The sequence below is a fragment of the Molossus molossus genome, unplaced genomic scaffold (assembly GCF_014108415.1).
Source record: "Molossus molossus isolate mMolMol1 unplaced genomic scaffold, mMolMol1.p scaffold_m16_p_21, whole genome shotgun sequence".
NCBI classification, from domain to species: domain Eukaryota; kingdom Metazoa; phylum Chordata; class Mammalia; order Chiroptera; family Molossidae; genus Molossus; species Molossus molossus.
The window spans coordinates 15,548,221-15,572,335 of NW_023425357.1; the positions used below are offsets into that span (position 1 = coordinate 15,548,221).

General features: G+C 54.6%; 3 protein-coding genes and 1 long non-coding RNA gene across 4 annotated transcripts; 2 read left to right on the forward strand and 2 right to left on the reverse strand.

Annotated features, from left to right (window-relative positions):
- Nucleotides 1–1,896: 1,896 nt before the first annotated feature.
- On the reverse strand, nt 1,897–3,652 carry TMEM147 (transmembrane protein 147). The gene is made up of 7 exons (XM_036274714.1): nt 3,493–3,652; nt 3,355–3,424; nt 2,848–2,907; nt 2,625–2,761; nt 2,403–2,487; nt 2,190–2,311; nt 1,897–2,106 (listed from the first exon to the last, which is right to left on the reverse strand). Exons 1-7 carry the CDS (start codon nt 3,567–3,569, stop codon nt 1,983–1,985), a joined length of 675 nt encoding a protein of 224 aa, XP_036130607.1. The 5' UTR covers nt 3,570–3,652; the 3' UTR covers nt 1,897–1,982.
- A 147-nt stretch (nt 3,653–3,799) lies between these two features.
- Nucleotides 3,800–9,905, forward strand: LOC118638678. The gene is made up of 6 exons (XR_004961123.1): nt 3,800–3,947; nt 4,165–4,280; nt 6,885–6,958; nt 8,607–8,720; nt 9,073–9,192; nt 9,461–9,905. It is a non-coding gene; the product is annotated as an uncharacterized LOC118638678 (long non-coding RNA).
- GAPDHS (glyceraldehyde-3-phosphate dehydrogenase, spermatogenic) lies at nt 4,000–13,504 on the reverse strand. Its single transcript, XM_036274693.1, has 11 exons — nt 13,438–13,504; nt 10,609–10,783; nt 9,737–9,833; nt 9,486–9,592; nt 6,340–6,430; nt 6,125–6,243; nt 5,651–5,732; nt 5,188–5,339; nt 4,863–5,025; nt 4,162–4,259; nt 4,000–4,072 (listed from the first exon to the last, which is right to left on the reverse strand). Exons 1-11 carry the CDS (start codon nt 13,502–13,504, stop codon nt 4,000–4,002), a joined length of 1,224 nt encoding a protein of 407 aa, XP_036130586.1.
- A 4,874-nt stretch (nt 13,505–18,378) lies between these two features.
- Nucleotides 18,379–22,716, forward strand: SBSN (suprabasin). Its single transcript, XM_036274660.1, has 5 exons — nt 18,379–19,160; nt 19,323–20,250; nt 21,596–21,661; nt 21,770–21,814; nt 22,693–22,716. Exons 1-5 carry the CDS (start codon nt 18,442–18,444, stop codon nt 22,714–22,716), a joined length of 1,782 nt encoding a protein of 593 aa, XP_036130553.1. The 5' UTR covers nt 18,379–18,441.
- The last annotated feature ends 1,399 nt before the right edge of the window (nt 22,717–24,115 follow it).

Genomic DNA, 24,115 nt, shown 5'->3' on the forward strand with positions numbered 1-24,115 from the left:
CCTAGGCATGTCTGAGGGGACCCACACTGGTCTGTCTCATCCTCCAAACCTGCTCCCATCCACTGTCCCATCAGTGGGTTCCTTCTCCTTGGAAAATGTGATGAGTCCTGGGGAAGATCTCTTCACTCCTTCCTCACCGGTCATCTCCCCTATTCCCCACCCCCACCCCCCCATGGAAAAACACACACAGCCTATTGGTCACCACCACCTCTGCTCTGCTTATTGCGACTCTCTTCCTACTTCTGCCATCCCTGTCCTGGTCCAGTCCCGGTTTTCCGGCCTGTTTCCCCACCAACAGTGGCCAAAGAGATCTTCCCAAAGCCAAATCTGACCCTGTCTTCCTCCTACCTAGAACCCTCTGTGGCTCCCCATTGCCCATGGTCAACTCCTCAAAGCCTTCTGGGATCTGGACCCTGCTGACTTCTGTCTCACAAGCCCCCATGAACTTGTTCCAACCAGTTGTTTTGCTGGAAAGGGAACCTGACACCTGCTTTCCTCCTTTTTGCCCCACTAACTCATCTTTCAGGTCTCGGCTCGTACCTTTCTTCCAAGGAGCTCAGCCTGCCCCCTAGTCTGGGTCAGCTGGCTCCTCTGGGACATCACAGCCCTAATCATTGTAGTTTAAGCCCATCAGACCCATCAGAGCCCTGATCCCTCTGGCCTGTGCTCCACCCCAGCCCCAACCACTCTGGTGTCTGTAACCTATGAAAGCTGGGACTAGTTCACAGACAGTTGGCCACCAGAAGGGGCCTGGATCAGAGTCCCTGCTCAGCAAATAGCTGTAGAATAATTTCTGCAAACTTCACTTGTCCCAATATGTGTCAAAAGCTAGGTGGTGCATGGATAAAGGTATGAAAGAGACCCCATTACATATCCACTTACCTGGGCTGGGGGAGTGCCTGCTCTAATCCCTTTTCAAGTCAAAGTCAGGAGGACCAGTCAGTCATTTCCCCAGGCCTCTCCCAAGACACCTGTGGACCTTGTCCTGACTAGGGGCAAGCGGGATGGGACTAGATAGTGGTGGTAGGTTCCCTCTGAAAACACCAAGATAGCCATAGCAGAACTGGACAGAGTGTGCACGGTGCTTTCCTAGGCCCAGGGTTAAATAACATTATGGCAAGACCTCCATGGTCTGGTATAGTGAGGGAGGGGCAACTGCCCTCTCCCATGCCCTGGGGGATCCGACTGGGAACTCCAGGACTGGAGAGCATTTTCCTGGGTGGGCAGGATTTGCATCAAGGCGGAGCTTAGACATGAGATTCAAAGCCCTGTTTCTGACATCCCTCTCAGGGAGGGGGAAGAAATGGGGCAGGGAGCTGACCCCACTGGACCAAGGAAGGGTTAGGGTGGGGAGGGTGGCTCAAATGCTCTGTTTGGCTGCAGCTATCTCTGAACTCCACAATAAGAAGACTCAGGCCAGGATTTGATCTGAAGGCATAGAACTGAGGAGCTCAGAATCACAGAAGTCTGCCCCAAAGGTCCAGTGTGCAATGGGGAGCCCTAGATGGTTGTAAGGAGAGTGAATTCGTAAGACTGGGGTTTCAGTTAGATCCCCTTGGCTGTCATATAAAGGGTAGATCAAAGGAGATTAGGGACAGGATCCTAAGAGGTGACCAGTGAGGGAAGAGCCCATGTGGGAGAGGGCCAGGTTAAGGTGGCGAGAAGTCCCCAAGAACCATCTCTTGGATTCTAGCTCTTCTCTATTGCCTGTTCTCTGATTTGCCACTGCTCAAAGATTTTATACTTCAAGCCCTCAGTCTACCCTGGGAAAATAAGGAGCGGCTCCAAGAACACAAAACATATCAGGGCCAGGTTGTCCACCTGGCTCCAAAGCCAGAACAAGGGCCTCTGGTTCGCAGGTGAGTGCGGTATTGGTAGACAGTTCCAGAGAGAGATGTAGGCGGAAACAACTTTCCAAATACTGTTTACTTCACTAAAACCTGGAGACAAAAAAAGGTATGTGAATGCCTGGGACACCAAGCCTAGGAGTGCGCGTTGACAACGGCGACATACAAGGCCAGGGTGCTGAGGGCCAGCAGCCCCGTCACTACTGCTCGGGCCAGGAGTGCCGTCCAGCTGCCCAGGGAACAAAGGTGGACGAAGGTCCTGTGGGGAAACATTACAATGAAAGAAGTGAAAGAGATAACCCACCCCCATTTGGGCCTGGCCCTGAACCCCACCCAGCTCACTCCATGACAAAGGCCTTATAGACGCTCAGGAACATCAGCAGGAGGACAGCTGGCCGGAAAGTGTGGTACAGGTCGTAGCGTGTTATCATCCACACCTGGGCAGATGCAACGATGTAATGGACCTGAAGGGAGGCAGGAAGTTAGGGCCATGTTCTGGAGAGAAGTACTGCCACCAGCGAAAAAAGGTGTGTATGAGAGAGTAGGACTGCATACCAGACTGATGTTGGAGTCAATACTCATCTGGATGTATTTCCAGTCAAACTCAATGCCCCGGGCTCCAACCCAGAGGGGCATGCAACTGAAAAAGGCAAATGGAAGGATTTTCCAGTACCCAGAAACCGTCAGCACCCAGAATTTGAGCCCCCACCCTCCAGAACCTCCCTGAAACCCAGGTGTCCTTTCTCAGGAATCTGGGCTTCAGGTTGCTGCACACACCGGGACATAATGAGCTCCGCAGTGGCCCAGCCCAGGGCAGCAACCATGATCTTGTACTCCCCTTTGCCGGCATTCCGAGACATAACAAGGTTTAGGCCTACTAGGTCTGCCACATCCACGCTGGCCTTCATGAACTCCTGTGGGTCAGGTTGAGGCTTGAGTAAGCACAGACGCCCGGGGGCCTCACTTCTGCACTCCTTCCTCCCTCCCTTGCCCTACTCACCCCAATGAAGTCATAGATGCCACCTTCCCAGGTGGGAAAGAAAGTGGCCAGGAACAACATCTGGGAACGGAAAACAGAGGTCACCTCAAGGTAAAGAAGATAAACTACGTGGGTTTTGTGGGAAGTTAGTGTGTACATGGGTCTGGGGTTCCCACGTGGAGAGGGATTACCAGATGGGGGCAAGATTACAGGACCAGGGGAGAAGACAGGTAGAGGCCTGGAAGTTTTCTGTGGTCATCACATGGGATCAGGGTAAGACCTGGAGGAGCCGGAGCAGGCTGCCCCTGGCAGCATTTGCAGCACCGTGTGGTGGTCAGTGGTTCTGAACCATGTCAAATCCCTCCGAACTGAGTTTTCTCAATTGTACAATAGCTATGCAAAAGCTGCCTGGAGGCCCCTCCTCTCTGCGCAGTGTTGAGGACCATCCCACACGGCGATGTCTGGGCAGGGGGGAGCCCTGGGTCTGGCGAGCCTGGGGGCCAGACGCGCGGCTGCAGGCGCCCTCACCTTGCACAGCTGCACGAAGAGGTAGGTGACCCCAGCCTGGACGCATTTCCAGAAGGCGTTGTACTCGGACCTGCAGGAGTGGGCGGTGAGGGCTCGTCTGGGCCCGTGCCCCCCGCCCCCCGGCCGTCCCGCACTCACAGGCCGCTGCACTTGTAGGTGATGAAGTAGGGGAAGTAGGCCAGGGCGAAGCAGTTACCGAAGTGAAACAAGGTCATGGCGCCGCCCCCGGCCCTCCGGAGCGCAGGTCTCTACCTCGCCCGCCTGGCGCCTGAGCCCGAGCCTGGCGCCCCGGCCTCCGCCGCGGCCCGCGCGGCCTTCTGGGAGCGGAGTCCACGGCGTTGGCGCGCTGACGTCACGAGCTCTGGAGGCGCGGGGCGTGGCCGACTGAGCCTGCGCGGGCCAGTCTCCCCGCGGGGAGTTGTGCTGCGCACCGCCCGCCGCCGCCGGAGGAAGTGCGCCCTGACCCCACCACGAACGGCGCAGAGACACGGGGCGCAGCTGTGAGCACTTTTTATTTCACAGGTGGCCCAGCGGCCCCGGCCTCCTGAGCAGGGCGCCCTCCTCCCCCGGGGCAGCCGAAGGCGGAACGAGAGGTAGAGGTTCAGGACTGGGAGCGCTGGGAGGCAGAGGAGGGGCTGTCCCACTTCACTTGTCTTGGCTGAACATGTAACAGAGGAGGTCCACCACCCGGTGACTATAGGCGTATTCGTTGTCGTACCTGGAGAGGGCGGTAGAGGGGTCAGGGGATCCCTCCCCACCACCCCCTGCTCCCCCTACCTTCTCCGACCCCGTCCCCTTCCCCCTTACCAGGAAATGAGCTTCACGAAGTTGTCGTTGAGCGCGATGCCAGCTTTAGCATCGAAGATGGAAGAGTGGGTATTACCGATAAAGTCGGTAGAGACAACCTGGGTGTGAGAATTTCGAAGGTAAGTTGGGGTCACAGAGCCAAGACCTCCAGGAGCTAAAGCAGGGAGACAGCACCAGAAGTGGCACTGCTGGGAGCAAAGGGACAGTGACGTCTGTTCCTCGCAGGGAAGGCATCTGCCCATGGCCTGCCCTGGGCAAGTGTTGAACAATGGGATGTTTTGTCTTGTTCACGAAGCATGTATTTATTGAGCACCTGTGTGCCAGGCCCTGGGAGGATGGCTGGAAGTATGGAAGAGAGTGAAAGGATAGCCCCCCAAATCCTTGCCTTTTTGGGGTGCACGTGCTAGCAGGACCAACATTGACTATGAAATGGCATTTCAGATGAGGAGAAGGGCCACTAAAAGAACATCTTGCTGAGGAGAGGGGCGAAGTAAAGAATTGGAGGACAGATATATATGGCCACCTAGGGGAAAAGCTTTCCAGACCAAAGGAGCAGCAAGTACACAGATTCTGAGGCAGGGAGATCTGACCTTCCCAGCCCTGCAGTTCCTATCTTGATACATTGTAAGCAGCTCCTTGGCAAGTGGGAAGTCATGCTCTCTCCCCAGAGGTTCTCCCCAGGGTCTCTTCTCAGTTCCTACCTCATCCTCGGTGTAGGCTAGGATGCCAACCATGGGCCCCTTGGCTGCTGCTTTTATGGCATCCTTAATGGCTGAGTATGGAGTAGGGCGGGCCAGGCGGCAGGTCAAGTCCACAACAGACACATCTGGGGTTGGCACCCGGAACGCCATTCCTGTCAGCTTCCTGGAGAAACCCACATCGAGGTGGAAGTCAGAACCTACCGACTTCTCTGTCCATCCACCCTCACCTCCACCTTCCTTTCATTAGACACCTCTAGGATTGAGGCCAGTCTGGTTTTCCCAGGGTGTGCCCCCCACCCTGGTTGCAGCTTCCTGCCCCTCATACCCTTTGAGGTCTGGGATGACTTTGCCCACGGCCCTGGCAGCCCCTGTAGAGGCTGGGATGATGTTCTGGTGGGCTCCTCGTCCGTCTCGCCAGGCCTTCTTTGATGGCCCATCCACTGTCTTCTGGGTAGCCGTGTAGGAATGGACTGTGGTCTTGGGGAACAAGAGGGCTGAGGTGAGGCCTTCCTGCTCCTAAGCTCCTGTGCCTTTTATCCAGGCCTGGGGTGATGAGCCAGGAGTGCAGGTTGGTGGGGTCACCACTACAGACCACAGGAGGGGCTCCTGTAAGCCAGGGTCCAGCCTTGCCTGAGCGTTACACAGGGTTTAAAAAGACCTCACCACTGGCAGGCCTTTCCTCTTGAAACCGGTCTCTTCTCGTTAACTTCACACGCTAAGCAAGTCTTGAGAGGAAGAGAGAGAGTTTCCCTGCCATCCATCCTGCCCCAGCCCTCTCCCCAACTTACCATCAGTCCTTCCACAATCCCAAATCGCTCATGAATGACCTTGGCAAGGGGGGCCAGGCAGTTGGTGGTGCAGGATGCATTGCTGAAACAGCCCAGTATGCAAGGGCACTGTGAGGTGGGTGTCCCAGCCACCCTGCCACCCTTACCTCATTCGGGGGGTATGCTCATAGGCTTGGTTTTGTGAAAAGTCAGGATGGGGACAAGAAAGGTCATTGAGGGTGCTTTCAGACTGAAGGAGGCACCAGAGGTGCAGCTGGAGGAAGCTCCCCAAGCGTGTTCTCCGGAAACCATGCATTTCTAACAGTTTTAGGGGATTGTTAAGAGTGGCTGTTAAGGCTTTGGGGAGGAGAAGCAGATGGATGTGAAAGAAGCACCCGTGGGAGTGGGGATAGGGAGGCTGAGTCTGATCCCTTCCCCGCACAGGCTGGCGTGTCCTCTGGGCACCACCCACACACTTCATGTTATTGCTGTTACCTGACAACTTTCATGGAGGCAGGGTTATACTCCTTTTCATTCACCCCCATGACAAACATAGGTGCATCTGGTGACGGTGCGCTGATGACCACACGTGAGGCACCTGCCTCGATGTGGCTCTAGGGAAGGAGGAAGGAACACTGATGTCACGAATTTATGAGACGCTTTGAGTATCACATCCCCTGGCCAGCCCTGGGCACCTCTCCCCCACTTACGGAAGCGTCCTCCAAGGACAGGTACACGCCAGTGGACTCCACCACAAAGGGGCGCCCGACAGACTTCCAGGGGATTTCTCTGGGCAGCTTGCTGTGGAGGAGTGGCAGCACTCTGTGTCAGTGGCCCTTGCATGGCCCTGCATTCGTAGTCCATGGCCTTTACTGTTTGAAAGGCTGACCGGGACACCTTCCCACCTGACCTGCAGCCATCTTTTCTCCCACCCCACACATACCTAGCCGTCCCAGATGGATTTGACCCTGCTGGTCTTGCCTCTCACCCTCACACCCCTTTGTGGGCTACTTTCCTTAGCTGCCTCATCCCTGCTATGCCTGGGTATGTACAAGCTGCCCCCTCCCTTACTCAAGCCTCATTCACCTCCTGCCCCCAGGGGGCCATCCCTGACTACTACCAACCAGGCCAGGCACTTTCTACATGTGTTGCCTTGAATGTAGACCCCAGGAGGGCGATTCCTGCCACACTGCTTCTGGTTCTCTGCGCTGGCAACCTCACCATGGCCCTTGTCTCTCTTGTCTTTACCACTCAGTTTCTACAATAGGGGTTAACTGAAGCTCGAGGCCACCCTGAGGTCAGCAGTGGTTAGTGGTTTACATCAGAAAGGTAAGGATGTTTTCAGTTTCCTATTTTATGAATTTATATTTTTACTTGATAGTATATCAAACATTTGCATTAGAAACATTAAACACTGCTGTTTTCTACTGGGCTTGTGTACAAACTTTCTTCCTCACAGGGCTTATCACAACCGCAGTATTTGCTTTTGTGAGTTTTTTGTTCCCATCTGTCTCATCCTTTAGACCACTCTGTGGCAACAGGGCTGGGTCCGTTCCCTTTGTCACTGAGCCTGTTCCTCCCACAGCGGTTCAGACAGTATTTGTGGGGTTATTTTTTATTAGCCGTCCTACACATGTTCACTGAACGCCTGCCACGTGCCCATGTTCGGAGTGCTTCACCTTTACTGAATCATTTAACCCTCACAATCTGAGGGCTAAATGCTCTACTGACATTCTTCAGAGAAGCCAGGGCAGAGGGGAAGGGTAGGAGGCAGAGCTGGCTGGGAGTACCATCAGGCTGGCCCTAGGATCTGTACTGGCTGCATGTCAAAGTGAATGAATGAATGAGTCGCTCCCTCTCTTCCCCTGGGCCACCACACCTGGTTCTTCTCTTTCCCTGGTCATCTGCTCTGTCAAGTGACACTTTTCATCATCTGGCTCAACTAGCTCTTCCCTGAGGCCCCCCATTTCCTGCCTTCTAAGTTGGGGAGGAGGGCTACTCAACAAACTCCTCTGCAACAATTGTTAAGTTGGCATGGGGCAGAGTTGGTACCTCAGGAGACCTCAGCCCTTTCCCCTAGGCTGTCAGACCCTGCCTTCCTACCAGGGTCCTGTCATTCATTCTTCAGGGAAGTACTGAGTCTGCCCAGAGCCAGGGCCTGCACTGTAGGTGCCAGAGCAACAGTAGTGACACACACTGACAGGGCTCTTCCTGCCAGGAGGCCGGAGCCTGGTGGGAAAATGCCTTCCTAGTGCTACCCACACACCTGTTCACCTTGGCGGTGCTACCTGCTGTGGATGTGGTGGATATGATCACCGTCCCCTTCAGCTACATGAAGAAACAGGCTCAAGGAACTCCAGTTCCTTTGCCCAAGGTCACCTGACCCGAAAGGGTGGAGCAGGGTAAAGTACACACAGAAGCAACATCACCGCAATGCAGCCACAGTGCAGTGGCAGAGAGTGGGGCGGAGGAGGGAGCTGCAGTGGCCTGGCAAGGCAGCACCCGCGTAGGGGTGAACGTTGAGGGGGGGAATGCTGCAAGTGGCGGGCATGACGGTGCTCAGGTCGGGGAAGGAAAGGATGTGGTGTGTGTGCGTAATGACCTTGGTGCTGGAATTGTTTTCCGTGCGATTTCAGTCTTGGGTCAAGCAGCTTCTCCCATTCTCCCTGATGCTCCAGTCCCCACCTCCAGCCCCTGCACCCAACCCTGACCACCTCACTACCAGCCTTCCTTGCCCCTCTTTGATTTGCACCCTGCTACCCCCCCAGCAAATAAAAGGCGAGGGGCTGAGAGGTCCTGCTGGGAGGAGTGCTGGGAAGGCTCGTGAGCATGCAGCACAGGTGGACGTAAATCTGCCGCAGCGGCTACTTTACACTGGAAATACAGTTAGGTTTTCTTTTTCCCATTTCATAAATGTTTAGGTTTTTTTGATGTCTTTGAAGCATATTAAATATCGAATGTTGCTTTCGACTTACAGATTCTGAACATATCCATAAATGGAAGAGGAAAATGAATACCAGTGAGAACCATGTGAATGGGTACTAAGAAGCATTGCTCAGGTGTAAGAGGTGCTGGATCGGGGTCCCAGGAGGTGGGTGGCCAGTGTGGCTGAGGTTACCCGAGAAGGCTTAGGCATAGGGCTCAGTGCTTGTGGGGCCCTACCAGGAGCTGGAATTTTATTCGTGGGGTGATGGGAGGGTTTAAGTAGGGAGGTAACGAGGCCCAGTTGATGTTTGAAAAAGCCCCTGTGGCCTGGCCAGTGTGGCTCAGTGTTTGAGCGTCGACCCATTCACCACGAGGTTGCTGGTTCAGTTCCCGGTCAGGGCACACACCCTGGTTGTGGGCCAGATCCCCAGTGGAGGGTGGGGGGTGTGTGGCTGGACATTGTTCTCTCTCATCGATGTTTCTATCTCTCTATCCCTCTTTCGCTAAAATCAATAAAGGAAAAAAAAAAGCCCCCGTGGCTGCTGTGTAGGAACTGGGTAGAAGTGCTTGGCCAGGTGGCGTTGCTGTTTCCTGGGAAGGGAGATGAACATGTTTGGGGATTGAAGGAAAATCAAGAGGTGAGTTCTAGACATGTTGAATGGATATGCCTATGAAAACACTTGCAGATGTGTGTTAAATAAAAATTATTCTTAAGTACAGTGGAGTATCTTTCTAGGTTAGTGCTTAAACACTGTAGCAGTCAGGGACTTCTCTGAGAACCCCTCTTCAAACCAGTACTGAGAGACATGTGCACACACAATCTGGGGGTTATGAACCCTGAGTGAGAGGCAGTAATCCCATTCTTGTCATCTTTAAACCCCCCCCCCCCCCATTAATGTGTTGCAGGCGTGCATCAGACAGCTGCCCTTACCACTGGAAGACACTGATCTCTTGGTTATTCACAACCAGCCGTCCGTTTTTGTATTCCACAGTCCCCTTGTATCGGCCATGGGTGGAGTCATACTTAAACATGTACGCCTGCGGGAGACAGAATGGTTCCTCATCTTGGGGGTGGCAGGGGTGGGGGAGCGAGCGTCCCTGAGGAATCCCTGCCTTGGTGAAGGTTCCACATTGCACTTGGGAGCCTCCCCACCCTGATCCTACCCTCTGTCAGCTGCTCACCATGTACTCTGGGTCAATGAATGGATCATTCACTGCCACCACCTTAATGCCTTTGTCCATGCAGGCACGCATCACCAGGCGACCGATACGTCCAAATCTGTCCAGGGACAAGGGTTGTGGGATTGTCTTCAGAATCCTCGGCCAGCAGGCAGAGGAAGGGATAGGAAAGAAGGGGGTAACAGGAGGCTCCTCAAGGGGAGTGGGTGGGACTCCTCGGTCTAGGGGAAGAAGGCAAACAGCTCTGTGTGGGCCACTGTCATCTTGCTCAGATGACCTCGCCAGCCTAACTGATTTACCTTCTTCCTCAACCATCCATCCTCTACTCCATTCCCAACCGTGGAGCTGGATGGATCTTGTAGAACTTCAGGTCTGATTAAGTTTCTTGGCCTGAAAACCTCTACAACTCTATCAGTAAAACCAGATCCAAACTCCTTACCGTGGCCTACCAGGCCCGTCTGCTTTCCACCGCACTCCTTCCTCTTCTGCCTTGCTTGCCGCACGCCAGCACACCGCATTCCTGCCTGTCCTCTGCCCACTGAACTGCCACCTCTGCCCAGAGCCATTGCTTGCTGCATAGCTGCCACTTGGGCCTCACTCCAGTGCCACCTCCCAGAGGTCTTCCCTGACACCCCGGCTAAAACTGGCCTCTCCAGTTTACCATACTCCATACTGTTCATACATCACCAAACCAGATGGTCCTAATTGTTTTCCCAACAGAATGTGAGCTCTCTGGGGGCAAAGCCCTGTCCACCTGTTCCCTTTTCTCCAGGGGGGACAGAAGGGAAGCATTGACAGAGACGTGGAGATGCCCCACGCAGGAGGAAAGCCTGGGCCGTAGGCTCGGGAAGGTTCAGGGGCCAGGGCTGACTCACCCGTTGATGCCAACAGTCAGTTCTCGAGTCATAAGAACCTTTGGAGGTGGAGGAGGTGGAGGGGGTGGAGGAGGTGGGATGTCTTCCTTGATTGGCTGTGGCTGTGGTGGTGGTGGTGGTGGTGGTGGTGGTGGCGGCTCAACTTTGGGCGCTGGTGGGGGTGGTGCTCTAGTCACTGTTAGAAGGAGTGGGGGTGGCAGTGAATTGCACCATCACAGTGAGAGAGAATGAACCATTTTTGTCCCCCAGGACCTGTTGCTGGCTTCTGGCCTCTGGTGACCAACCATCTAGCCCAGTGTTGCCCAAACCTACCTGATTCACAGAATGAGCAGGGGATGGGCTTATTTAAAAATATCAGTGCCAGCCTGGCCGGTGTGGCTCAGTGGGTTGATTGTCCCATGGACTGAGAGGTCCCTGTTCAATTCCCAGTCAGGGCACATGCCTGGGTTGCAGGCTTGATCCCCAGTAGGGGGCGTGCAGGAGGCAGCCAATCGATGTTTCTCACATCAATGTTTCTATTTCTCTCTCCCTTCCAGTCTCTAAAAAAAATAAAAAACATACATATTAAAAAATATATCAATGCCTGGGCCCCTTCCCTGGAGATTCTAATTCAGTATATTTTTAACAGTTGCTTGGGGTGACACTGTGACTCAGTGTCCTCCTAAAATTGAGATAAAGTACTCTCAGAAGTCACTGTGAGGATTAAATGAGGTAATAATATATGTAGTGCTATGACAAGAGTCTGTGAACATTCCGCATACATTAGTTATTTCAAAGATCTTTTCCTGAATGGTCTGATAATTCATGTAGCTCAGTGGACCCCAAACTGTTGTGATAAGCATCATCCAGGAAGCATCTCTCAAGGAAATCTGACTCAGTAGGTCTGTTCTGAAGCCCAAATGTTTCTAACAAGCACTTCAGATGATTCTAATCCTCAGAGAAGTTTAGGAAATATCGGTGTACCAGAACATGACACAGATGGAGACCTTTATCAGCTTCTGCCTCCCTAAACACATACCCCCACTCCCATACTGCATATTAAAACACCTGTGCTCGGAAATGTGCTGCCTGAGCTGCAGGTGAATTCCTGAGAGGAGGGGAGATGTGGAGACCATCAGGGGCCTGCCTGGCAGAGGGTTTCACAGTGGGGATCAGGCCTGGTTGTCAGCCCTGGCTCAGCTGTGTGGCCATGGGCAAGTTAATGAACCTCTCTGGCTTGTTTCCTGTCATCACATCTGACCCACCACTTGGGGGCTTCTGTGAGGACTCTGAGATCTCAAGGCTCAGTAGGTGCTGATTTTAATAGAGGGGAGGAAGTCTGATACTAAGTATTCCTGAGGAAAGGGAGAGAAGGTTGGAGAGAGGCCTGAGGATGAAGATGGAAGTTGGGTTTGGCACTAGAATCAAAGGCACCCAGAAAGAGATGGGGCTAGGAGCCAGGGGCCAGAGGGCCTGTTGTCTCCCAGAACCTCTGGGCTGTCACAGACCTTGTGGCCTGAGGCTGGGCTGTGGGTGTTTACTGTAGAAGTACAAGTTCATAAAAGTATTAGTTTATTGGTTGCAGAGACCCTGTGATTAGCGACCTTAAGGGTGTTGGCATTCCTTGGGGTTCTGTTCTGGCTGTAACAAAAGGAGACTTGTCCATCTGGGTTAAAAGTAGGGATGAGTCCACTCCCAGACGGAAACTGAGAACTCAGGTAGTCTTCCTCTCCTAACTTCCCTCAGCCTTCCCCTCTAGGGGTGGGGTCCATGGGCTGGAGAAAAGCTACCGCGCTGGGGAGGAGGAGCCCGGGGAAACTGCATGTATGAGGCATCACCTGGTAGGTGAAACACGGGCACAGTTGCGCTCTTCCAATTACAATGACCCTCCCATTTCCTGGGTTCTACCAAGGACCAGGTGCGGTGCTGAGCCCCACGTGGATGGGCTCACAGGCTCCGGGGGCAGTGCGCTACAAATCCACTTCACAGAGGGAAACCTGAGGCCCGAGGTCACGGAGCGAGTGCCGAGCGGGGAAGGGGTTTAAGGCCCATAGCCATTATCTTGTCTGCAGCAGCACCGCGTGCGGGACGGTCTCCCCGACCCTGGAGCCGAGCCTGAGCCTCGGCCCGCCCAGCCACGCGGGGTCGGAGCTTCCTGGCTGTCCCCTGCCCCTGGCTGTCAATGAGGAGGCCAGGAGGGGATGGGGTTGCCCTCCCGAAGACCTAGGTCCGGCTGGAGTGTGTGCGCGCGCGTGCGCACCTGACCTCCGGCTGGATGAGAGAGAGCCGCCTCGCGGTTGCAAGGACCTTCCCGGTGTGGGGGACCTAAGGAAAGTGGTTCGCACTCTGGGAAGGGGGCAGTGAATACACTGACCTCACTAGGTGGTCGTGAGGCTTCAGTGAGTGCACGCTTGTAAAGCGCAGGCAAAGCCCTGGAAGGTTGCGATACAGGGAGGGACAAAGCCCATCCACTCAGGCGGTTCCACCCTGGTCCACGGAGCATCGACTTTACGTGAACCCTGCTCGCCCGGCTGAACGCCGGCGACTGTCCTCAGAGATGCCCCCTCGAAAACTCGCCTCCAGCCTGGGTCCCGCCCCGCTCCTGTCCTTCCACGGGCGAGGGGCGCACAGTCCACCCTCAAGGTGGGGTCCCCGCCCCTTCCACCCTCGCTAGAGAAACTACTTTGCCAGCAAACTCGGGTGGCCGTCGGGGGAGGAGGGCTGGGGGGCGGCTCGGGATGGAAGAGCCCCGCAGCCCGCGCCGCCTCCTCCCGTCCCTCTCTCGCTCGAGGAAGGGGGCTTCCCGACGCCCGTCCTTCCCTCCGCGGGCCTCTCCGCCTCCTCCCTCACCAGGACATGGTTGTCGCAGCAGCTGGACGACGGTGACATTGGTGAGGACGACGTCACGTTTCGACATGGCCTCCTAAAGTTTCATGGCCTAGTGGCCCAAGAATTCGCCTGGATGTTACTGCGACTCGGGGCGTCGGAGCTAGTGGGGCATGAGCTTCCTGCTGTGATGCCACAGCTGACAGTCCAGTGACGTCACAGAGGCCATGGGGCGAAGGGCCCGTCCCGTCCCAGTGGGGGCGTGGGCCGTTTCCACACTGCCCCCGCGTTCCAAGGCCCCCGTTCGCGTCCAGAAGGGAATCCCACTTCTTACACCGGTCCTCAAAGCCATGCTCCTCTCTCTCCCTAAGCACACTGGCTCCGCGCTGGTCCTTGACACAGCCCGTGCCCGAGTGACCCCAGCTGCTGTGTCAGCCCGGAAGCCCCTGGAGGCCTTCCCTCTTGTGTTACCCTTCATTTAATTTTTTAAAAATAGGTTTTTATTGGTTTTAGAGAGAGGGGAAGGGAGACAGAAACATTGATTGAATGGCTCACAGGGACCCCTACAGGGGATCAAGCCCACAACCTGGGTATGTACCCTGGTGAATAATCAAACCAGTGACCTTTTGGTGCTTGGGATGAAGCTCAGCCAGCTGAGCCACGCTGGCCAGGCAGGTGTTAACCCTTGAAAAGAGATCCTCCTGACTCTCCATCTAAAGTTCTCTCCTTTAAAAACAATTTTTTCCTCATTTGTTTATTTTTTTAGAGAGAGAGGAAGGAAAGAAGGTAGAGAAAGAGAGAAGCATCGATGTGTCTGATTGGCTGCCTCTCACACAGCCCTGGTCAGGGCCAGGGAAACCTGCAACCCAGGCACGTGCCCTTGGCTGGAAGTGAACCCTCAGCCCAGGCACGTGCCCTTGACTGGAAGCAAATCCTTGGCCTTGGGGTCTGAGGGCCGATGCTCTAACCACTGAGAAAACTGGCCAGGGCTAAAGTCCTCTTCTTTCTCAGTCACCAGCTGCCATCAGCCTTACTCCCTCAACGTACTCACCTTTCAGGAAACCTCGTCTGACTTCCTGTCCTGGGTTAGATGTCCCAGTGTGCAAGACTCCTCCAGGGTTCCGCTCTGTTACTTTTATTTTTCTCACAACCTGTCTGTCTCTAAAAAATCATCCTGTACATTTGTTTTCTTACCAATGGTCTCTGCCCACTAGACCAAGCTCTGTGAGGGCAGATTACTTGTCTACCCCATCACTTTTATAGCCCATTGACTACATGAATGTTTGGCATTCAAAAGGGCTCACTTGATAAATAATACCAGAATGAATAAATAAATGTCACCTCAGGTTTCTTCTGATCCCCAATCTTTAAAAAAAATGTTTTTATTAATTTTTTAGAGATAGGAAGGGAGAGAGAGATAGAAACATTGATGTGAGAGACATCCATTAGCTGCCTCCTGCACGCCCCCTACTGGGGATTGAGCCCACAACCCAGGCATGTGCCCTGACTGGGAATCGAACCTGGACCTCTCAGTCCATGGGAGGACATTCAATCCACTGAGCCACACTGGCTGGCCTGATCGCCAATCTTAAAGCAACCTCCAAGCCATATCCTCCCATAAGATCCCACAGGATCCCATTCTTCCCCTTGTGGCTTTCCACACAGTTTGTCACAATCTAGTTAAGATTTACTTGTTCATTGTCTCTCCCACAGGGCATGCGTTCTTGTCTGTTTTATTCACCACTGGGCCTCCAGCACCCAGAACCGTGCCTGGCACAAAGCAGGCTTCTACAGATGTTTTGGGGAAGAACAAATGGACGAATGGCTCCCTTCCCCTAAAACACTTCGGGTGGGGGCTTGCTTGCACATCTGTGACTCACAGGCAAGGACCTTCACCTGCAGGGCCAATTGGCACATAGCTGTGACCAAGATTTAGGGGTGTGGGGACTTGTGCCAGGAAGGAGTCACCATCCTGTGGAGAGATGTGGAAGCAAGAAGGGGCACAATGACATAACCTTGTCCACACACCTCCATGGGAACTCAGTCTGCTAAAGCAACTGCCATGGGACAGGGTGGGGGTGAGGCCTTCCTGCTTGGATGACCCACGAGAGGTGGAACTGAAACCGAACTGGGTGTACATACAGATAGGGAGATGTCAATCAACCAAGACCAAGAAGAGATAGTAATTAAACAAAGGGGGACAAACTTCACATGTATGATCAAGGAGGGGGGCGGTGGTGGAAAGACCGTACCAATAAAACCACGACTGAAGAGAGGCCTAATTGTACAACTTGACAATAATACATATGAAAAGCTCGATGGCATTAAAAGATTTCTTAGAGACTATAAAGGATCAAAACTGGTACAAAAAGAAATGGCAAACCTGAGTAGGCCAATGACGAGAGACCAAGAGATGAGATCTATCCTCCCAGAGGCTGGTTCAGATCCCGATCTTATGACGAGATCTGCCAGAGCTTGGGGAGCAAATGTTGCCAGTCCCTGCGGAGTGCTGCGATCCTAAGCAGAGCTGGAAAGCCCGCGGCACCTCCTGAGCAGAGAGGCTCCGGGCAGGGCGCATGCTCAGAGGCTCCGTGGATCGGCAGGCACACTGTGTGTACTTTCGTGGCAAACCTCCTGGGAGGCCTTCAGGGGAGCGGTGATGGCTCAGTGACTGAAAGCATCTCCACTCACTCCAGGAGAGCAGCATGGCCATGTTACCCAAACCAGCAGAGGATGGCAGGCCAACCTCACAGAGACAGCTGCCCAAGTCCTGAACCGGACAGCGGCCAATGGGAAAGGAGCACTGAGGAGGGGTACTGAGGCTGACAGAAGATGGTAGGGTGGGGGAGAGAGAGAGGTGGGAAACCCCACCTGTCAATCTCAAGGAGGAATAGGATTCTGGAACTCCCTACCCAGCATCTCTTGGCACTGGCCAGGGCAGAAAAGCCACACCCGAGGTTGCCCAGGGACTTGGTTTTATCCCTGGAGCATGAAACTGGGAAACACATTTGATGAGCTCAAGCATGGAGAGATGGTACAATTAGTCACTCTCTCCAGGCAGCGCACAGAGAAGGCAGAAGCTCCTGGGCCTCGGTCTGGGGAGCCTGGTTCTGGGTCCAGCCAAGTGTTCGGGATCTGGGGTGGAGCCCTGGGTCTGCCGAGGGGAGTGGGCCTCGTTGCCCTGGTTTGAGCAAAGCCTGAAAACACGTGCAGATTCTCACCACACCTGGGTACCCACACACATAGCTCTGCCACCCCCACGTGCTCACACCCTGCACATTCCTTCCTGCCTGGCCTTCCCACTAGCAATCCCACCTCCACCCCCTCTCGCAGTCTCTCCCCTTGGCACCAAAACCCAAATATCTTTCACCCCTGCGCCCAAATGTACCCACCCACTGGCTCCTGTCCTTCTGGTGTCTGCCTCCCTCTAAACTAGCTCCAGACAGATATTCTGCCACAGATCTACCAGCCACCTCCTGCCCTTCCTCCTGATGCCCCTCTTCACACCCAGGCCAGACTCTCAGCTGTTCCCCTCTCCAACCCTTGCTGCCGTGTCAACACTTGGGGTTTCAGGTTGGGACTTTCGAGTCTCCAGAGGGAGGAGGTCAGGAAGAATGAGCTCCTGGCCCCCAGCCCAGGTTCTGGCTGACAGTCACCTGCTGCTCCGGGTCTGCAGCCCCTCCCCATGGCTGCCTCAACCGGCTTTTCAGGAGACACTGCATCCTGTCCGGGCGCATGGCAATCAGCCCCCTGCCCTTGCCCGAGGGCTGGGAGGCAGGAGGCTAGGGTTCTATGATGAGAATGTGATCCTGGCTCTAAAATCTGCAACCCTCCCCAAGGGACCCTAGACTGCTCTGGGGACCCGGGGACCCTCTGAGACTTAGGCTGAGGCCTAGCCTTTCTTCCCTTGGTTTCTTCTAATCCATCCATTTCTTCAACGTATAAATACTCACCGAACTCCAGGCAACGTTCTAGAAGTTGGGGATATAGCAGTAACCAACACAGACAAAGACCCTGTCTTCTGGACGTTTATAATCTCGTAGGCGAGACAGACAATTAAAAAAAAAGTAATTTTGGATTGTAGTAGTAAGTGCTATAAAAACCATAGGATGATATTACAAAGTATAACTGGGGGGTGGGGGTGGCCAGGGAAGGTTTTTTTGAGAAGGTGACATTTGAGCCAAAAACAGCATGAGGAGGAACCTGCCAGGTGAAGACCTGAGTTCTGCATACCAGATAGAACAGCCCGTGCAAAGGCCATGAGGCAGGAATGAGCTTGGTGTGTTTGAGGACCAGATAGAACAGCCAGTGCAAAGGCCATGAGGCAGGAATGAGCTTGGTGTGTTTGAGGACCAGATAGAACAGCCAGTGCAAAGGCCATGAGGCAGGAATGAGCTTGGTGTGTTTGAGGACCAGACAGAATGGCCCGTGCAAAGGCCATGAGGCAGGAATGAGCTTGGTGTGTTTGAGGACCAGTGAGAAGGCCTGGATGGCTGAAGCATTGTAAGTGTGTATGTATGTGGGGGTTGGGGGAGTCAACAAGAACAATAAAAACAAGGTCTGATGATTCTCTCAACTCCCTGACAGTGTTCCTCTCCTCCTGACTGCACCTCCCATCTTTCTAGAATCTCATTGCTGGGAAGCTAGATCCTTGATTCCCTGAGAGGAATGAAGATGCTGAGAACCAGGGATTTAAGGTGGGTTTGGGAGCGAGGAGGCCTGGCTAGTGGGTGAGGAATGAAAAGAGGAGGTAGTTGGAAGGACAGTCTCGGGTGGAGGACCTGAGCTGGGGCAAGGAGCAAAGATGCCACGTGAGTGTTCTCCATTTATGACTCACCTTCTCTTCCTCCTCCTCTTCGTTGCTCAACCTCAAAACTCCCTGGGAAATACCTCCTTGACTAGGGATCCAGTCAGTGCCTCACGGGGGTAATTGAGTCATGAGGGGTGGAGAAGAGGGAGGGAGGCAGAGGATAAATAGCAGCTTGGCTTCGCTGGTTCCTCTCTGCATCTTTCCACCCTCCCAACAATATGCGTCTTGCCAGTTTGGTCAGTTCCTGCTCCCTCCTACTGCTACTGGGGGCCCTGCCTGGATGGGCGGCCAATGATGACCCCCTTGAGAAGGTCATTGAAGGGATCAACCGAGGGCTGAGCACTGCAGAGAGAGAGGTGGGCAAGGCCCTGGAAGGCATCAATAATGGAATCACTCAAGCTGGAAGGGAAGTGGAAAAAGTTTTTAATGGACTTAGCAACATGGGAAGCCAGGCCGGCAAGGAGCTGGACAAGGGCGCCCAGGGGCTCAACCACGGCTTGGACAAAGTAGCCCATGGGATCAACAATGGCGTCGGACAAGCAGGAAAGGAAGCAGAGAAGTTTGCCCATGGGGTCAACAACGCTGCTGGACAGGTTGGGAAGGAGGCAGAAAAAGTGCTTCAGGGGGTCCATCATGGGGTCAACCAAGCAGGAAGTGAGGCAGGAAGGTTTGGCCAGGGCATCCACCATGCTGCTGGGCAGGCCGGGAAGGAGGTAGAAAAGTTTGGTCAGGGGGTCCACCATGCTATTGGGCAGGCCGGCAACGAGGCAGAGAAGTTTGGTCAGGGGATCCACCATGCTGCTGGGCAGGCCGGGAAGGAGGTAGACAAATTTGGTCAGGGGGTCCACCATGCTATTGGGCAGGCCGGGAAGGAGGTAGACAAGTTTGGTCAGGGGATCCACCATGCTGCTGGGCAGGCCGGGAAGGAGGTAGACAAGTTTGGCCAGGGGGTCCACCATGCTATTGGGCAGGCCGGCAACGAGGCAGAGAAGTTTGGTCAGGGGATCCACCATGCTGCTGGGCAGGCCGGGAACGAGGCAGGGAGGTTTGGTCAGGGGATCCACCATGCTGCTGGGCAGGCCGGGAACGAGGCAGGAAGGTTTGGCCAGGGGGTCCACCATGCTGTTGGGCAGGCCGGGAATGAGGCAGAAAAGTTTGGCCACGGGGTTCACCATGGGATTAATGAGGCCTGGAAGGAAGCTGAGAAGTTTGGTCAGGGGGTCCACCATGCTGCTGGACAGGCTGGGAACGAGGCAGGGAGGTTTGGTCAGGGGGTCCACCATGCTGCTGGGCAGGCTGGGAACGAGGCAGGGAGGTTTGGCCAGGGGGTCCACCATGCTGTTGGGCAGGCTGGGAACGAGGCAGAAAAGTTTGGCCACGGGGTTCACCATGGGATTAATGAGGCCTGGAAGGAAGCTGAGAAGTTTGGTCAGGGGGTCCACCATGCTGCTGGGCAGGCTGGGAACGAAGCAGAGAAGTTTGGCCATGGGGTTCACCATGGGATTAATGAGGCCTGGAAGGAGGCAGAGAAGTTTGGTCAGGGGGTCCACCATGCTGTTGGGCAGGCTGGGAAAGATGGAGACAAAATAGTCCAAGGGGTTCGTCCTGGGGTCAACCAGGTTGGGAAGGAGGCGGAGCGGCTCGGCCAGGATGTTCATTATGCCGCAGGACAGGCTGGAAAAGAAGCAGACAAAATAGTCCAAGGGGTCCATCCTGGGGTCAACCAGGCTGGGAAGGAGGAGGAGCATTTTATCCAGGGAGTTCACCATACTGCTGAACAGGCCGGAAAGGAGGCAGACAAAGTAGCCCAAGGGTTCTATGATGGGGTCCGCCAGACCGGGAAGGAGGCAGAGAAATTTGGCCAAGGGGTCAACCACGCTGCTGGCCAGGCTGGAAAGGAAGCGGAGAAACTTGGCCAAGGTGTCCACCAAGCTGCTGGCCAGGCCGGGAAGGAGGTGGACAGGTGGCAACAGAATGTTCATAATGGGGTCAACCAAGACGGCAAGGAGGCCAACCAGCTGCTGAATGTAGGTGAACAAGGGAGGGGAAATGGGGGTAAGGGGGGGTGGGGGAGGGAGAGGTGGAACCCTTGAGACATTTGGGGAGCCCATGGAGCCTTCACGTGGTGAAAGAAGCTTCGGCAGCTACATCACCGTGTCCTCCTTCCTCTCCTTCTTCACAAAGGAGCGGGGTCAAGCCATCTTATCTGCAGAGCCTTATGCCAGACAGTGTGAATGTGACGCAGCCCCCCCTTCAGGGAGCCGCCCTCCTAGTTGAGGAGGCCTGGAGGGAGGACCATGGAGCCTTTCCTGGGGAACAGGGAACAGTTACTGAGCCCAGATCTAGTCCAGTGGGAGCAGAATGAGTGCTGAGAAAAAGCAGGACCTCAGAGTGTGAACCTGAGGAAGAGCTTTGGAGATACGCCCTTTTCTGTTTAATCTTCATAATGAGACTCTGAGGTAGGCAGACAGGAGGCTGGCATGACTCCCCGATTCTCAGATAAAGAAACCGGAGCTCAGTGAGGTGGAAGGGGCTTTGCCAAGGGCATGCGGCTGGCACATCTTTGGCAAATCACAGGTCCAGGTTCTTTCTCTTCCTTCACACTGCCCCATCGGAGCAGGTCCCCTGGAGGAGATTTCTGATCCCCATTTATTAGAGGGAACAGATACGAGAGGACAGGAGAGGCCAAACAGGCACCAGGGCGAGGACTTGGCAATAGAAGGCTGGCTCCTGCCCGCCTAGTTCTCCGCTCTCCAGACTCCATGGGGAGTCTCTGGGGCACCATCTTGAGGACTGGCCCAGGTCTCAAAGCCCGTAGCCACACTGGAGCCAGGGTGGTGGGAGGGGAGGAAGGGACTAGGTAGACAGTGTGTCCGGTAGGAGAAAGGGCTCTGAGACAGATGGCAGGATTCACCACGAAGAGGCAGGAGAGGAGGTCTGTGATAGGACTCCAAGCTGGCTGCCGCCGCTGAGTCTCTGGGGATAGCATTAAAGATGAGGATCAACCCGAGTTAGGGATCAGGCTCCAGTGTGTGTCAAAGAGGCAGAGTTGAGGTCAGGGCTGAGGTTAATTGTGTGGGTCCTCTGGGTTCCTTTCTAGTCAGACCCCTTCTCGGTGACTGAGAGCATCTCCTTAACTAAAATAAGAGGGAATTGGGGGAAGACTAGTCAGTAGGGGTAGATGTCCTTACTGGCTTTTCTCCCCATCCCCCATAGAATTACCACAGCAACATGGCCTTTGGGTTTCTTTCTAGACAGTGAGGGGGGGAGGAAGTTAGTCACCCTAGAGGACAGCAGGTAACTGGGGAGAAGGAACTTGGGAGACCCTCAAGGGCTGAGGGGTTGTAATGCTGGTCTGCGCTTTGTCCACAGAATGGTCACTCAGGCGGATCCACCGGCCATCACGCAGGGGGCGCAACCACTACATTAACATCTGGAGTAAGTCTCACAAGCAGAGCGTAGACTCGGAGGCGGGGGAGCAGGGGCCCTCCCAGGATGATGGTGGGATGGATGCTGGGCGCTGACCCTCTTGTCCTTGAATTCCAGGCTTCGGTCAACAAGCCCTTCATCAACTTTCCAGCTCTGTGGAGGGTAAGTGCCCACACGGTTCCCGATTTCTGCTCTTTTCCTTGGGAGATATTCACACACTGCCCTCCCCAGTGCCTGTTCATGGGCAACTTCACTGTGGACAGACTCTCAGCCCTTCAGAGACCATCCAGCCCATTTCCCGGCTCCACTTGCCCCTTGCCCTTCGCATTCTGCCTTCATCTTCTGGGCTCTATTCATTCCCACTGAAATGAACACGAGCTGGTAGAGAACTCCAGGGGCGCATGTGTATCTGAACCAGGGAGAGAGGTGGCGGAAACGCCCCTCCATCTGCCCACCATCTCTCCCCATCATCTCCCCTGCAACTCCCTCCCTCCTTCCCTCTCTCCCTCAACTCACTGTAGACACCCCTGCTGCCCTGGTGAGAACCTGGAGCTCTGTCCTCTTCCGGGTTGATCCCCGCCCCCCTCCCCACCACACACACCTGCAGTATAAAGGCTCCTGTGGGACCCTGGTCCAAAGTCAAGTCCTGGCTCTGCTCTCTGGATTGAGGTCCTCAGCTGCCTGAGGCTGGGCAGAAGGGTCAGGGATTAACAGCTCTGTAGACTGCTCCTGGAACCCGAGGCACACCTCGTTTATTCCTGGGCTGGGGGGTGGCAGGGGATTCTCCGAGGCTTCTCAGTTCCGATAGCGCACCCCCCATGGCCCCTGACACCTCTGCCTGGGGGTTCTGGCTCCTTCTACTTTCTCAGTCTCTGTGCTACCTTCCTGAGGGTATTCCCCAGAACACAGGTCACTCCTGGGCCACAGTCCTGTCTCCTTCTCCTTTCTCTAGGGGGTTTGAGGGCAGAGATCTTGGTGCCCCCATGACTGCATGCCCTGCATTCATTCACTCCCTCTCTCTTCCTCTCTCTCTCTTCCAGAGCATCGCCAACATCATTCCCTGAACTGACGCACGGGCCTTGCTGAGCAGACTCGCTTTCCTGTTGTTGTATCAGCTGGAATGACTCGGAGGAACTGGGGATGGGGCGGTAGATTCCGGGAGTCCCTTAAGTGAACTGTACGGAGATTTGTGAATAAATATGACACAACATACCCTCATCATGGCCCACATGCTCCCTTAGTGGGGAGGTTGGTCTCTTCTTGCTTTTTTGAAGGAGCTGGGGGTCTGAGGTTCAGTATGGTTGAGCTGGAGATTTCAGGCTGATCGGATCCAAGAAGGCGGTGACAGGGACAAACCGAGTTTCATTAGTGTGCAAGGTCTGTGGTCAGCACCGGGAGGAGCAGCGTGCAGGGAAAGCCACTTCAGGCCAGTAGCGGGGGCCGAAACACCGGGCGCTGTTGCACCAAAGGAATAACAATGATGACTTGGATTTATTATGCAATTTCGGCTGCTAGCCTCCCTGACAGGTGCTTTACATGCATGACATCACTGAAGCCTTCCAACCACTCGGTTAGGTAAGAGGTACTGTTATTGCCATATTTTATTGAGAAGCATGTAGAGGCTCGCACAGGTTAAGAAACAAGACCAAGGTCACATAGTATGTGGAGGGAGAAGCAGCCTAAGAGCTACAAGGGATATTCTGAGAACAAAGAGGCCTTTCCTTGTTTGGCATCAGCAGCTATGGGAATCAGTGAGCAAGGAGAGAAGAAAGAGAGACATTCAGGACATCCTCTCTCCAGAAGGCTGGGGGTGTGTGGGGGGCGGGGCACACGGATGACAAGAGAGAGAGCTTCTTTACAAAGACAGGGATGGTGGCTCAGGAGGTCCAGGTTTCAGATCTGTGGATGACTCACAGCCCCGGGGAATCACCATAGCAACTACTATACACTGAGCCTTACTAGGTTCCAGGTGCTGTGTGCAAAGTCCGTGCTCTGTAACCATTTAAACCTCCCCCAACCCAAAGGCAGGCCTATGACCCCACTGCATGGATGAGGAAACGGAGGCTCAGAGGAGCCAGGGCACTTGCCCGGGGAACCCATGAGAAAGCAGCAGGCCTTCCTATCCCCAGAACCTGCTGGGGGGCCTGCATTCCCACCAGGACCACGTGCCTGTGGGCACTGCTTCCCCTGAAGGGGCCACACTTTCCTCCTACATAAAGCAGGGATGCGTGTCTGCGGGAAAGGACCAGAAACATGGCTTCCAGCTTCAAAATTCCATCAATCAAGGGACAGAGAGAGAGAGAGAGAGAGAGAGAGAGAGAGATAGAGAGAGAGAGAGAGACAGTGTTCTTGCCTTGGGGCATTTACAGGCTTCCTGAGGAGACAAGGCATGTAAACAGAATATGAAAACAAATACGAGGATGTACCAGTGAGAACTAAATGACACACCAGGGAGGGTGTGCG

Bases quoted from the DNA above. Each gene is read 5' to 3' on its own strand.
- TMEM147 (XM_036274714.1), bottom strand. From the start codon at position 3,569: ATGACCTTGTTTCACTTCGGTAACTGCTTCGCCCTGGCCTACTTCCCC. The intron at 3,425-3,492 runs GTGAGTGCGGGA...CCACTCCTGCAG, and splicing joins ACCTACAAGTGCAGCGGCCT to GTCCGAGTACAACGCCTTCT. The intron at 2,908-3,354 runs GTGAGGGCGCCT...TTCCGTTCCCAG, and splicing joins TCTTCGTGCAGCTGTGCAAG to ATGTTGTTCCTGGCCACTTT.
- GAPDHS (XM_036274693.1), bottom strand. From the start codon at position 13,504: ATGTCGAAACGTGACGTCGTCCTCACCAATGTCACCGTCGTCCAGCTG. The intron at 9,593-9,736 runs GTGAGCAGCTGA...TGTCTCCCGCAG, and splicing joins TCATTGACCCAGAGTACATG to GCGTACATGTTTAAGTATGA. The intron at 4,073-4,161 runs GTAAGGGGGAAG...CGCCCTCTCCAG, and splicing joins TTCGTGAAGCTCATTTCCTG to GTACGACAACGAATACGCCT.
- SBSN (XM_036274660.1), top strand. From the start codon at position 18,442: ATGCGTCTTGCCAGTTTGGTCAGTTCCTGCTCCCTCCTACTGCTACTG. The intron at 21,662-21,769 runs GTAAGTCTCACA...CTTGAATTCCAG, and splicing joins CCACTACATTAACATCTGGA to GCTTCGGTCAACAAGCCCTT. The intron at 21,815-22,692 runs GTAAGTGCCCAC...TCTCTCTTCCAG, and splicing joins ACTTTCCAGCTCTGTGGAGG to AGCATCGCCAACATCATTCC.